Source organism: Mirounga angustirostris, unplaced genomic scaffold (genome assembly GCF_029215605.1).
Source record: "Mirounga angustirostris isolate CCGP_5_RB_7025 unplaced genomic scaffold, mMirAng1.0.hap1 SCAF_12, whole genome shotgun sequence".
NCBI lineage: Eukaryota > Metazoa > Chordata > Mammalia > Carnivora > Phocidae > Mirounga > Mirounga angustirostris.
The window spans coordinates 48441984-48455861 of NW_026991720.1; the positions used below are offsets into that span (position 1 = coordinate 48441984).

General features: G+C 50.3%; 2 protein-coding genes and 1 long non-coding RNA gene across 6 annotated transcripts; 2 read left to right on the top strand and 1 right to left on the bottom strand.

The window, feature by feature from the left end:
• The first annotated feature begins 1032 nt into the window (after positions 1 to 1032).
• HOXA2 (homeobox A2) lies at positions 1033 to 4828 on the top strand. Of its 2 annotated transcripts, XM_064575134.1 has the most exons (3): positions 1033 to 1203; positions 1863 to 2960; positions 3603 to 4828. In XM_064575134.1, the coding sequence occupies exons 2-3, from the start codon at positions 2456 to 2458 to the stop codon at positions 4340 to 4342; spliced, it is 1245 nt and encodes a 414-aa protein (XP_064431204.1). In that variant the 5' UTR covers positions 1033 to 1203; positions 1863 to 2455; the 3' UTR covers positions 4343 to 4828. The 2 variants fall into 2 exon arrangements, with proteins under 2 accessions (XP_064431204.1, XP_045720488.2); XM_045864532.3 differs by having other exon boundaries at positions 1033 to 2960.
• Positions 4824 to 8757, bottom strand: LOC123835464 (uncharacterized). Its single transcript, XR_006788743.3, has 2 exons — positions 8622 to 8757; positions 4824 to 5297 (listed from the first exon to the last, which is right to left on the bottom strand). It is a non-coding gene; the product is annotated as an uncharacterized LOC123835464 (long non-coding RNA).
• HOXA1 (homeobox A1) lies at positions 6055 to 11759 on the top strand. Of its 3 annotated transcripts, none has more exons than XM_045864531.3 (4): positions 6055 to 6584; positions 6915 to 7016; positions 9029 to 9731; positions 10244 to 11759. In XM_045864531.3, exons 3-4 carry the CDS (start codon positions 9089 to 9091, stop codon positions 10597 to 10599), a joined length of 999 nt encoding a protein of 332 aa, XP_045720487.1. In that variant the 5' UTR covers positions 6055 to 6584; positions 6915 to 7016; positions 9029 to 9088; the 3' UTR covers positions 10600 to 11759. The 3 variants fall into 3 exon arrangements, with proteins under 3 accessions (XP_045720487.1, XP_064431205.1, XP_064431206.1); XM_064575135.1 differs by having other exon boundaries at positions 9033 to 9731; XM_064575136.1 differs by lacking the exons at positions 6055 to 6584; positions 6915 to 7016 and having other exon boundaries at positions 8918 to 9433; positions 9637 to 9731; positions 10244 to 10430.
• Positions 11760 to 13878: the final 2119 nt, after the last annotated feature.

The following is a 13878-nucleotide window of genomic DNA, read 5'->3' on the forward strand; positions in this document are numbered from 1 at the left end:
CTCTCACCCACGCAGCCCCTGACAAAGCCTCAGCGATATGGGGGCAGCGCTTCTCCCTCGCCATAACTCCCCCTCCCCTTAACCCCTCAGTATTATTTCTGGTAAAAGCAAATGCCAAAAGTCACTATCCCAGAATGTGCAAAAGCACCTTTCCTAAAAGCAGCCTTATAACTCTTCCTGCTGCCAAAACGATATCTTTAAAAAGACTAGTTTTCCTTGTTTACTTGCGTTTCCTGCTCTCCTCTTTGCTCGGCCACATTTGATCTTGGAAAGAGCTCGAAGCTGAAATGTGTTCTTAAGGGCCAGAAGCTGTCAAGGCTTTTGGTGAGCAAGATTGATCGCACCCAGACTTCCTTCAGAGCTTTGTTTGGAATAAAAGCAAGAAAACTGAAAAACCTCACATTTTCCAAAATAGCATCTCTATCTGTAAGGCGATGCTCTGGGCTAGTCAATGATGGAGGCCACTTTATATCTAATTTCCACCCAAGCCCCCTTTGATGCCGGCCTCAGAAATGGAGTCCTAGCCTTGTGCCGTGGTCAGCCTTTCTTGTTTTCTACGTAGATTTTTCTCCCCCACCAACCTCTCTCTCCCTGGCCATCAGAATGATTTATTTTCCTGCCACGGATGCCTGCCGGCCTGGGGGAGTCTGATCACTTGGTCCATTTCAAAGGAAGCAAAAGCGAATCATCATCCTCAGGGTTTGAGGGAAAAGAGATACCTTCAGATTTCTCTCTCAGCCTCCTCCCCTCTTTCTGGCTTGGTGGATTTTTTAAAAGTTATTGTTTGGTACCTAAAGGTGTTATCTTTTGAACCCTCCAGCACAGTCCAAGATGCCCTCAGTCTCAAGTCTCCGAATTGGAAAAAAAAAGAGAGCGAGAAAAGAGAACCTTTACAATTCCTTCTGAGGTTGCCCTCTCTCACCTGCGGTGCTTGTTTCCCACAGCAGAACCTGAGTGCAAACATCCCTGGTGGCCAAGGAGCAGAAAGGTGCGGGAGACAATTGGGGCTGCCAGGGAGCACGCTTTGCCTCTGAACCCACAAGCCCCCAGTCGGAGCGACAAGGACCAGGAGAAAAAGGAGACGAAAAGAGACAGGAAAAAAAAAAAAAAAAAAAGAGGAACAAGCACCTTCTCCCTCCCTGCTGCTAACTTCCAACAGACTTCCTGGAAATCAGAAATACTCACCGCACCCGAGCCCTAAGGGTATGAAACCCAGAATGCCAGGAGCTGCAGGAGCCTGCTCGGGGTGGCATTGCTTTGGCTGGCCGCCGCCCTGGCTACAGGGATTTGGACACATGGACCTGGGGTTGTTGTCTTGCTTGGCACATGCATCTATCTTTCTCCAGCCACTCTTGAAAAGTTGATGGCACAGGAAGGTTGGGAAGCTTCGAGAGCCGCCTCCCGTCTTCCGCTTCCCTCTGGAGCCAGATGCATAGCTGCCTTGGAAAAGCCGGCTAACAATGGGCCGGGGTCCGGGTCCGAGGGGCGCGCACTCGGAGCTGGGCTTTGGGAGGGGGGCGAGGGCATGCAGGAGAGGTTTGGCGAAGGAGAGGAGGATAGAAGTGAGAGGGAAGGGGAGAGGGGAGAAGAGGGAAAAAGAGGAAAAGAGGGAAAGACAGAGAGGAAGGAAAACAGGGATCACTTCTGAGATCCAGGAACTGGTTTTAGAAAAGGGGGAGGAGGAAAGGGGAAATAAAAGAGGGGAGACCCCAAAATTAATCCTTTCTTTTCTGTGTCTCCTCTCTCTCCTTCTCCTTCTCTCTCTTTCTCTCTCTCTCTCTCCCCCTCTCCCTCCCTCCCTCCTTCCCTCTCTCTTTCTTCTCCCTGTCTCACCTCCCCTCTCCCTCTGCTCCTTCCTCCAGCCTTAGCAGAACTTATGTGGCTGGGATGCGGGGCTCTCGGGTGTCAAAACTTTGAAGATTAATGGATTACTTTGTTAATGACTGCAGGCGTCAGACTGAGGTGCTTAAATGATTTGTGAGGTGCGAGGCGTCTTCCCGACAGTCCCAAACAATGCGCGGAGTGTGCGGGGGAGGCAGAGGGCAGCCGCCGGCGGGCCCGGCAGCAGGGCTCGCACTCGCACTCCACACACTCCCGGGCGCACACACAGCAGATCTATGCTGATCGGGAGGCAGGCAGGCACCCTCGCCCCCACGCACTCCCGGGCATCCCCACCCACACCCACATCTATGTATTTTTGCCATGAAAAAAGTGTAAATAAAGCCTCGCTGGCCCCCAATGAGGCGTTCCTTCCCGACTTTTTTGGATCAATCAAACAGACAGTGGCTTCTTTTGATTAAAGCCCAAATTGTCATTGGGCAGAAGCAATCATGTGACAGCCAATTCGGTCCAATTTCAACCTTGTCTCCATGAATTCAATAGTTTAATAGTAGCGCGGTCCCCATACGGCTGTAATCAGTGAATTAGAAAAAAAACACCCCAGCAGCGATCTTCTATGATAGATTTTTTTCCCTCTGCTCTCGCCTTTTTCCTGGGCCTTGCCCCCCCAAAGCCCCTCCAGAAGAGGGAACTTTTTCTCCGAGGGGGCTCCAAGGAGAAGGCCATGAATTACGAATTTGAGCGAGAGATTGGTTTTATCAATAGCCAGCCGTCGCTCGCTGAGTGCCTGACATCTTTTCCCCCTGTCGCTGATACATTTCAAAGTTCATCAATCAAGACCTCGACGCTTTCACACTCGACACTGATTCCTCCTCCTTTTGAGCAGACCATTCCCAGCCTGAACCCGGGCAGCCACCCTCGCCACGGCGCTGGCGGCCGCCCCAAGCCGAGCCCCGCGGGCAGCCGCGGCAGCCCAGTGCCCGCCGGCGCCCTGCAGCCGCCCGAGTACCCCTGGATGAAGGAGAAGAAGGCGGCCAAGAAGACCGCGCTGCCGCCTGCCTCGGCCGCCGCCGCCGCCGCCGCCGCCGCCGCCACCGGCCCTGCCTGCCTCGGCCACAAAGGTCAGTCCAAAGACTTGGCCCCAGGTCCCGGGACCCTTTTCCCCCTTCTGGGCTGCCCGGGGAGCGGCTATGGGGGAGGGGAGCGTGGGCTGGGAGAGAAGGGGGAGAGAGGGAGAGATGCTTGGCTGCCTTCCCTTGCCCTGTGGGCTCAGGAGTGGGTGTGCTGGAGAGAAAAGGGATCCTGCGCTGCACAATGAGACACACATATATTTTTAAGAAGAGGGGGGGAAAACTTTCCCTAACTTGTGTAATGTGGGATGATTTATTTGAGTTGGAACTGACCTCCTCTTGTCTAGTTGTCCTAGAGTTTGGCTTTTTGACAGTAATGAAGAGTGATAGATCGCTCTTGCTCAGCTAAGCAGCTGATGCATTAATTATAAATTGTGGTGTGGCTAATATAAAGTTTGCTCCCGGATGGAGAGGTTGGGGGGAGCCACAGGCAGCAATTTGATGGAGGTGGAAGAGATGGGGTCTCCCCGGGCTGGGCTCCCAGGAAAGGCACAATAGCGCTACTGCATCCAGGGCGGCCATTTTGTTGCAGTTGATCTTTTCTGCTGTATTTATTCTCCAGTGGAATAACCCCGCTCGAACCCCTCCACCTCCAACTGTGCGTGTGTCTCTTGTTGGTTTCCCTTTCCGCAGAATCCCTGGAAATCGCCGATGGCAGCGGCGGGGGCTCGCGGCGCCTGAGAACTGCTTACACCAACACGCAGCTTTTAGAGCTGGAAAAAGAATTTCATTTCAACAAGTACCTTTGCAGACCCCGAAGGGTGGAAATTGCAGCGCTGCTGGATTTGACTGAGAGACAAGTGAAAGTGTGGTTTCAGAACCGGAGGATGAAGCACAAGAGGCAGACCCAGTGCAAGGAGAACCAAAACAGCGAAGGGAAATTTAAAAGCCTCGAAGACTCTGAGAAAGTGGAGGAGGATGAGGAAGAGAAGTCGCTCTTTGAGCAAGCCCTCAGCGTCTCCGGGGCCCTTCTGGAGAGGGAAGGTTACACTTTTCAGCAAAATGCCCTCTCTCAGCAGCAGGCTCCCAATGGACACAATGGCGACTCCCAAAGTTTCCCAGTTTCGCCTTTAACCAGCAATGAGAAAAATCTGAAACATTTTCAGCACCAGTCACCCACTGTTTCTAACTGCTTGCCAACAATGGGCCAGAACTGTGGCTCTGGCCTAAACAATGACAGTCCCGAGGCCCTCGAGGTCCCCTCTTTGCAGGACTTTAACGTCTTTTGCACAGATTCCTGCCTGCAGCTTTCAGACGCAGTCTCGCCCAGTTTGCCAGGGTCCCTCGACAGCCCCGTAGATATTTCAGCTGACAGCTTTGACTTTTTTACAGACACACTCACCACAATCGACTTGCAGCATCTGAATTACTAAAAACATTAAAGCAAAACAAAGCATCACAAAACAAAAACCCCTTTGACCAGGTGGTTTGGCCTTCTTTTATTCCGAGAGTTGATTTTTCTTTTCTTTTCTTCTTGACCTACCCTGTCTCTCCTCTAAATGTGGAAGATTTTCTGTTTAGTGGTTCTCCTGATCCAGTTTGAGCCATCTTTTCCAGATTATTTTGGAGTTTTAGTTGTTCTGAATCGAATCCAACGACCCTCTCTATGTGATTTCCTGAAAGCAATATAGGAGGCCTGCAAGAAAGTGATCATATAATTGTATCTTCACTTTCTTTTTATTTTTGTATTACATTAGGATGCATTGTCATGAGTATTTTTGGTAGAATAAATTCTCCTTTGCTATAAGTAGCTTTCTTATTTTTTTTTCTCCCCCCTCTTTCTCAAGGCTCATAACAGTTTCTTTTCCCTCTTTTAGTCTAATTTGGTAAATAAAATTCTGGTCACAATTCATCTTCTTTTTTAATTTTAATATATTTATTAAGGGGGCATGTTCAAAGTCTTCAAATAGACAACAACAAAAAAGAAAGCCAGAAAATGGTTAGGACTTCTGAGAAGTGTTCTTTTTCTTTTTTTCTTTCTTTCTTTTTAAAGGGAATGGATTTGGTTTTTCAGTGTAGAGGTTCAAGCCATAGATTTAAATTGGTAATAGAAACAGGATTGGGCAGCCTCAGAGTTGGGCCAAACCCAAGCTTTTGAAAGTGGAGAAATAAAGTGCCTACAGAAACCCCCAACTCCAGGAAGGAGGAACATGGAGTTTCTTTAACAAGCTACCAGTCTTCGGGTCAATAACTAAGTTATCAACAATTCATTTATTTATACACATTTGTTTCAAACATCTACATTCCAACCCCTCCCCCACAATCCCGGAAACATTTTCAGTGTGGTCGATTAGTCTCCCAGCTGTTGATGGGTCGAGGCAAACAGACCTAAAAGGTAGAGAAAAACAAAAACAAAACAAAACAATGGTTACTAGCTGGAAAATGCACTTCAGAAAGGGTTCTTTCCAATCCTCTGGTTCAGTCATTCTAGGATTCTTTCTTCAGGGTCAGAAAAATCAATATTTCATTCTTAAATCTGTTTACATGGCAAATAATGGATCATTAAAGCTGTGAAGTCAGGTTACCAAGTTGAGACTTAAATTGGAGAGTTTGTGCGCCCTAGGTTATAAATTAACCCAGTTTCTAGAGAGGGAAAGAGAAAAAGCACTTTAAATGAAATACCAATAAAATGTGATCCAGGGCACGTTACTGGGTTGTTCTGATTTTTTCCCCCCTTCTTTCATCTCCCCATGCTGATTTTTCCCTTACTGAGCTCTGCTACTTACTTACCGTGAGAAAACGCAGCGTGTAAGCAACATGTGTGGGGGGCGGGTTGATTTAGGAACCCGGCTCTTAAAAGCTAAGGCTTGGAAGTTACAATGAAATCGCGATCTTTCTCTATGGGTTTGCACCCTACCTTCCTCCACCCTTTTGCCCCCGAAATCCTGGCAGCGGCGGAGGCGTGTGAGGACCCCGGTGAGTCTCCAGCCCCAGGCGCAGAGCTGAGCAGGGCGGCCCCGCCGCAGCCAGGGCTGAGCCGCTGCTGTTTGAGATTCGTCCTACGCTCATAAATCAAACGCTTTCTATGAATGAGAATGTCATCAAAGAGATCAATTGCAGGAACACATGCACAAATAAAAATCCTCTTACGTATTTGCCGGGGATCCCCGTCCGAAAGCATTAAGTTAGAAGGCGTTTAGTCATAATTCATTTTTATTGCTCTTTTAAAACAACAGCTTGGCTGAGCCGCGGATGCCATGAACAGCTCCGGGCCTCCGCGGCGTTTTGTCTCCTCCTTGCTCCTTCCCTTTCTAGTAGAAGAGCCCTGAAAGAGGCGTTTTGAGCCCAGCAAGTGGCTTGCAGGCCATCATTTAACTAGTGACCAAGCTCTCCTTTCGCCCACTCTCCCAGGGCATTTAAAGAGACTTTAGCTCGAGTCCTGGGGCGCTGGCCTACACGCTCAGAAAACCAGGGTCTTCTACACGGCGGAACGAGCCCCAGGATTTCGTGGGGGTGGGGAAAGAACGGAGCTACGGAAGCCTTACGGGCTCGAGGCCAGAGGAGACCGCCTTTGTAAGCAACACCGGGAGAGCGGCGCTCTGGGCGGCCAGCCGCGGCGGAGCGGGCTCGGCTGCGAGCGTCCGGCCTGCTGGGAGCCGGGAGCGGTGCGCGGAGGTGGGTCGGTCTCGGGCGCGAGTGCTTGCGGGCTTAAGTGCAAGTGCATCCATGTGGTCCCAAGAAAAACACCCCCACCCGTGCTGGCTCTGGAATGAGGCCCGGAGGGAGGAAGACAAGTGGAAGGAGTGGAGCGCGGAGGCCGAGAACTAGCGGAGGAACAGAGCGGTTGCGGCCCGCGGCGGCTTTGTGGCTCAAGCCCTGCGGCCAAGGGGCTTGCGCAAACCCGGGCTGAAGAAGCCAACAAAGGGACAGGAATGAGACTAGGGGAAAGCAGACCGTCCGCAATGCCAGCCCGGACCTCCTCACGTCCTGCCTCCTCCCCGACAGGAGCCCCTTCTCTCCCCATCGTTGGAAGCCTGGAGCTCCTAAGGAAGCCGCCTCCAGGAGGACCGCCTTTCCTTTTCCCATCTCGAAGATGAACGTCCCCAGGTGCTGAAATTGGGGCAGGAGTGACTTTTCCTGTCTGTGCTCTCTCTTAACCGCGGTTGGGGATGGGTCAAAGGTCACAGAAAAATACCATTTCAAAAGAAAATGTTTGGGGGAAAATGTTTCTTTGCTACTGAGGGAATCCGTAGTCAAATGTCTGCAAGAGTTTCCCCTCATGGGGGGGGGAGGGGGCAGGTTGGGGGGGGGAGGGAAACTTCTATATGTGGAGAACAGAATGCAGAAACCTGAGAGGTGACTAACACATTTGAAATGTGCCTGCCTCAAGCAAAACTTCCTTCTTCTAACTGGGGAGGGAAAGCTAGAGGGGAGTGGGAACCCCATCCTCAGATAAATTTTATCTGTCCGATTCCGGTGTGGTAAACAGGGTCAGGGAAAAATCTATACTGCACTGGCTGCAAAAGCTTCTTGGATGATCTCTGGATTTCTTTTACCTAAGAATGCATCAATTCTCGGTCTCAGTTTGGCATTTTTCTCTCTACAAGCCAAGGGTTGACACGAAACCTAATAGTAAACAGCAATTAACGACCCCGTCAGCATCAGGGTAGGATGAGGGTGATGGAGAACAGGACCCCTGGCCTGGGATGACGCTCAGATTTGCACGTGTCTCTCTAGGGAAAGACTTGAAGGTTCACACAAGGAACTACACAGTCAGTTACAAAGGGGAGGAGGTGTTGTTGGGGAAGAAGAAAATATCCCGTCCACCATCAGCCATCTGTCCACCGCCCCTCCCACCTGCCAGCCCCTACCCACTTCAGACGTGCAGTAGAATGGCGGGGGGGGGGGGGGGTAGTGGATAAAGGAAGCTCTACCACTCCTAACATCCCCCTCCAGAAAACGAGCACCATTGCGGGGGGAGTCCAGCGTATTTTGCTGGCGCTGTGGTCTCGCCCTTTGAGGCCCCTGCCGGAGCGCGCAGACTCCTGGGTCCCGGGGAGCCGGCAGATGGCCTGCAGCGCACCGCCCGGCCCCCACGCTAGCCACGTCCGCTAGCGTCATCTTTCTCCCCCGCCTCCTACCCTTCAAAATCTAGCGGCCGAGCTGCTCGGGATCCCGTAGGGCTCCCGGAGCAAAGCTGAGTGGGGAGGAGAAAGGGGCGGAGAGCGAGGAGAGAGGGAGGGCGAAGAGCCCGGCCACCCCCGGCCTTTTCCGGCAAGCTTAACTACTACCAATCACCCGCACCCGGGCGTCGAATTACAGAAGCTCCTCATTGCCTTGCTAATAATCAGTTGGGGTGGAGGGAGTAGGGTTCGGAGACCCTCCTTGGAGAAGGGAAGTTTTTTTTTTTTTTTTTTTTCCTTGCTCCTGTCCCCTCCACGCCCACCCGGAGTCCTCCAGGCCAATCCTCTGCGCACTTCCCTCTCCCTTCGGAGCTTGGAGAGCTGGTGGCCTGGCCTCGTCCTACGCCACTATCCCCTGCGCTCCTCACTGCCCCGACCCCACCGCAGGGACTGTGTAGTAAAAGCGCCCGGGGAGCTACCCTTCCTGCTCCGCGCACTACGGGCTCGGCCCCTGATCTAGTGGCAGGCCGGGGAGCTCTGGCCCACTGATTCCCGACCCAAGAGAGACGGAGCCCTCTTCCCTTCTCACCTCTTGCCAGTTCATCTTTCTGTGCGCGGTGCGGAAGGGGCGGAGACGGGGATGCCTCCCAGCCCCCACCTCCCGGAGGGGGGGGAGAGCGGAGACGGCGCGCGCAGAAGGTGGCTTCTGCTCCCCTTCGGCCCAGCGCTCCGAATCTGCCCTTGCAGCCGCCGCAGCTGCTGCCGCCGCCTGGGCTGCCTGGGGGGGCGACTGCGCGTCACCTAGACTGAGGAGCGCCGGGGATTTAAATGCCACTGAAACGGTGATCCATCACCGCGGGAGCCAGCAAACTTTCGCAGGAGGCTCCGCCATTGGCTGACATAGTCACGTGCCCCTCCCCCGGCGCCCTCCGCCCTCGCGCCCCCCCTCTTGCGCACTGTACATTCATATCATTTTTCTTCTCCGGCCCCATGGAGGAAGTGAGAAAGTTGGCACGGTCACCCAGGGCTTCGCAGGACCCGGTCCCTCAGTGACAGATGGACAATGCAAGAATGAACTCCTTCCTGGAATACCCCATCCTCAGCGGTGGCGACTCAGGGACCTGCTCAGCGCGAGCCTACCCTTCCGACCATGGAATTACAACTTTCCAGTCGTGCGCGGTCAGTGCTAACAGCTGTGGCGGCGACGACCGCTTCCTAGTGGGCAGGGGGGTGCAGATCAGCCCACCCCACCACCACCACCATCACCACCCCCAACCGGCCACCTACCAGACTCCCGGGAACCTGGGGGTGTCCTACTCCCATTCGAGTTGTGGTCCAAGCTATGGCGCGCAGAACTTCGGCGCGCCTTACAGCCCTTACGCGTTAAATCAGGAAGCAGAAGTAAGTGGTGGGTACCCCTCGTGCGCTCCCGCAGTTTACTCTGGAAATCTCTCATCTCCCATGGTCCAGCATCACCACCACCACCAGGGTTATGCTGGGGGCGCGGTGGGCTCGCCTCAGTACATTCACCACTCATATGGACAAGAGCACCAGAGCCTGGCCCTGGCCACGTATAATAACTCCTTGTCCCCTCTCCACGCCAGCCACCAAGAAGCCTGTCGCTCCCCTACATCAGAGACGTCTTCTCCAGCGCAGACCTTTGACTGGATGAAAGTCAAAAGAAACCCTCCCAAAACAGGTCAGTCTTGCCATTCCTTGGATATTCCTTGATGGTTCTGGAAGGAGCTTGTTTGCTTAGTTGCCAAGGAAAATTAATACTTTTTTTTCTTTAAAGTTCTTGCTTCCCACTGGTGTTGTTGAGTGTGGAGAGATTGTCCAGGTGTGTGGGGCAAAGGAGCATATGGGACTGTTGTGTTTTCCAAAGGGCTGAGTTTTAGAGGTTCTGGAATAGGAAGTGGGTAGGGTTGTGGTGTGTGTGTGTGTGTGTGTGTGTGTGTGTGTGTGTGTGTGTGGTGGGGTGGTTCTGTTAATATCTCCAGGCTCCATTAATCACGGGTCTGACCATTCTAATGGTTGACTTCAGATTAACACTTTACACCTCATCAGTCACCTTTCCCAGCCTAGTTTCTGTTGAGAAATTCTTGATCTCCCCTCCCCTCTACCTGAATGTTGCTCTGAAGCGTGTAGGGGCTCTCATATGGATTGTAAAAATTTTTCTTTCTCTCTCATCGCTCCCCACCATGCCCCCAGGGAAAGTTGGAGAGTATGGCTACGTGGGTCAACCCAATGCAGTGCGCACCAACTTCACCACGAAGCAGCTCACTGAGCTGGAAAAGGAGTTCCACTTCAATAAGTACCTGACGCGCGCCCGCAGGGTGGAGATTGCCGCATCCCTGCAGCTCAATGAGACCCAAGTGAAGATCTGGTTCCAGAACCGCCGGATGAAGCAGAAGAAACGAGAGAAGGAGGGCCTCTTGCCCATCTCTCCTGCCACCCCGCCAGGAAGTGAGGAGAAGGCTGAGGAATCTTCAGAGAAGTCCAGCTCTTCGCCCTGCATTCCTTCCCCAGGGTCTTCTACCTCAGACACTCTGACTACCTCCCACTGAGGCCCACCCAGCCCCAAGACTCCACAGCCCAGGCTACTCTGAGGGCTGGGGACTCCCTACCCAAAGCACATTCTTAGCTTATCTTCCTTTCCATTTACAGTCTCTCTCTTCCTTTCTGATCCTATCTGGGGAGCTCCTGGCCAGGATAAGGTGTTTCCAGAGAATTCTAGATTAGAGGCTTGATTGGTGTGTGTGTGCTAACTCCTTGATGCAGATTAGGTGCCATAATCAATTTTCTGATGGCCCCCAACACCCCTCCCTACTTTTAGGAGATTTCCACAGAATCTGTTCCTTTCAGATGTCCTTTGGAATATAGTCTCCTTTGCCAGCAGAAGCACGTCAGAGGGAGGCCTATCCTTTACCTGTCTGTGTATTTACAGTTCTCCCCTACTTTGCCCTTAAAGTGGGATAGAGAGAAAGGAGAGTCCAGGAGCTCATAAAGAAGAGATGCACTATGAGCGTGTTTACACAATTAAATCATCCCTTAATTTAATTCAATTTCATGTGTGTGTTTGCTGGTTGTAAATACTTTGTCCTGAGAGATTTATCTTTATACAGATTTTCTAGAAATGTTTAGATTAAGTGACTAAAACAGGGTGGGTAACTCAAACTGGTACAATTTTATATGTGATTATGGGTTAAAGAATAAAATTGCTCACTTAAACTCGGTCAGATGCCTCAGAGGGTAGCCTGCATTTGCTCTTTCAATGAGTTAAGAAGGCCTGCAGAACACAAGGTTCAAAACCTTGCTTCCTGTGCTAAGTCTCTCCCCATCCCCACCTGTTTATTGTTTCACTGGCCACACTATTTGAAATTTGTGCTGGATTATTCAGAACCTAAAGGTATTATTCAAACCAGCTTCTTCCTTCCACAGTTATCTTAGCTGGATATGATGTATTTTCAGCTCAATTGTTAATGTGATGGATGGCACAATGAATGTATATTTTGTGTGATTCGTGAATAGTCTTTTGCATGTCGCACAATGTTTTGATGTCCCTGAAGTACCACACTGAGTTATATCAGTTATTCTTTGTGAGCCTATGATATTCCCCCTTTCCTGTACAATCATGAACAGCTCTGAGATCCTGGAGTGATGTGATCCAGAGCAGAGTTTACGGGTCTTAAGATGTCTGTAGTAAATATATTCAAGTTTCACATAAGCTTAAGCATCCCTGTATTTGGCTTGGCTACAATTTGTTGGCTTATTTCACGTGGGGAGGAGGGAAGGATGATGTGTACTTTCAGAGGTGGGCCTTTTCTTGAAAAAAGTAAATGCTTTCCATTATGTAGCTGAAACTTCCCCTATGAGTGTCATAGCACCTAGCTGCTGCCTATTTAATAGGCTGATTTTCTTTAAAATAACAATAGTTCCTTTATTACAATCCAAGTTCATAATGGAAAAAAATGAATGGTGAAGAAATTTATGAAGCAGATCTATTTTTGAAACAAACATGAATACTTCCTGGGTCAAGTGCTAACCTTTTCACCTCCCACTGAATGTTGACGTATATATAAACAGAACCCCCTTCAAAAGCCCAAACTCTTCAGTCCGTCTTTCCTCACATCAGTGAACCAAGAGCTAAGAGATTCACATTTAATGAGCTCCAGTATAAAGCTGTTTGAGGACAAGACCTCCACCTCACCCCTCTTCTTTTTCGGCTTGTCAAGCAGTGTTCCGGTATAGTCCACCCTTTAAACTGAGTATGGTCTATTTTCAGTAAACCCGCTGTATCTCTCCTCCCATCCCTCCTGTCAGTGTCCGTCCCTTCCTGCCACGCTATACACGTTCTCCTGCCCACCCCCTCTGGGTTACACATCTCATTCCCATCAGATTCGGCTTGGATTTCATAGCCAGCATGGCTGTCATGGGTCTGCTCTAATCCATGACCCAGTTCTAATCCCCTAACCCAGAAAAAAAGTTTTTGTTTTCTTCTCTGGGCTCAACAGATTCTTCCAGGTGACCTTTTGAAAGCTGCCCTGAAGTCTTTCGATATTCAAGTTGCTTCCAACCGAGGCAAGTGTCTGCTCTCGAACAGAGGAAGCCAGCAAATCAAAGTGTTCAAAATGGCTCTCCCCCCAGACCTCTTACCACTTTTCCTTTACCTTCGCACATTTTCAGAGGCTTTAATTTAGCCCCAAGGGTAGAGGAGAAATACAGCATCACAAATAGAGGCATATGACTTCCTTCCTCTCCAAAGGCTGTTTTACAAAGGATGGGCTGGCAGTGGGAGGAGAAATCCTACAAAAACTTGGAATTTGCAGGCCTCCTAGAGCACCCAGGAGATTTCCTGTACTTCCCTGTCAAAGGGGGCAAGCCTGGACTTTGCAGGCACAGTTGCTGCGGCCATATCAAGGGCACCCGCTGCCCTCCCCTTGGCTCTGGGATCCTGGGCTCTGGGATTGCCTCTAAAAGACTCAAGTGGATGGAGGAGAACTTCAAAGTCGGCCAACTCTTTCTTTCATTTCCCACCCTGACCTTATACAGTATCTTTTGTTTATTAGTGTAAGGCCACACAGCAAAACAGATGGCTGGTTTCCAAATTCTTTAATGTGTTAAAGTGTCATTTGCATGCCACTGCCGTAATTTCAATATCTAAAAGCAGGGCCGGACCCGCTGGAATCCTGGAGATTCCAGTCTTCAAGGTGCTGGTTTTAATGTAGCTGAGAGAGAGGAGAACAATTAATTATGGCTAAACATCCAAAGCCTTCTCTAGGTCGTGGAATAAATCAGTTAACAAGCAATGCATTTAGGAAACATTAATATACCTTTCAACAAGGAAAACATTTGTATCTTTTTAGTTGCCCCAATCGATTAAATCAGAGGCACTTACCACATCCTATTTCTAGGTCTCTCTTTTTCCGTTTTGGTCCCTGAGGAGCATGGTTAGCTCCCTGAAGATGACAGCAATGGTGACTGAAACAACAAAAGACGGAAAACAGAAAATAGCATTTTATTGATAAATTTCAAAAGGACAAGAGCCTCAATTAGGGACTTGGGATAATTATACAACAAAATTCCAGTTTTCAAACACTTTCTCCTCACTTCCTTCACACTCATTCAAAGTACTCCTGAAATTCAGGGTGTCCCCAACTTAAGGGTGAGTTGAGATCTTGCTCTGAAGTCTGCTCTTGGCTTCACCTTTGAAAGTTTACTTTTGGAGGCTATTCAGATGCCATGGTGTTTTCCTCTGGGGCAATCAGATTCAAACCGATCAATATTTACTCAGTCTGAAAGGGTTGTTGAAAAGGCTGCTAACAACAAACTGCTTAGCTGCTCAC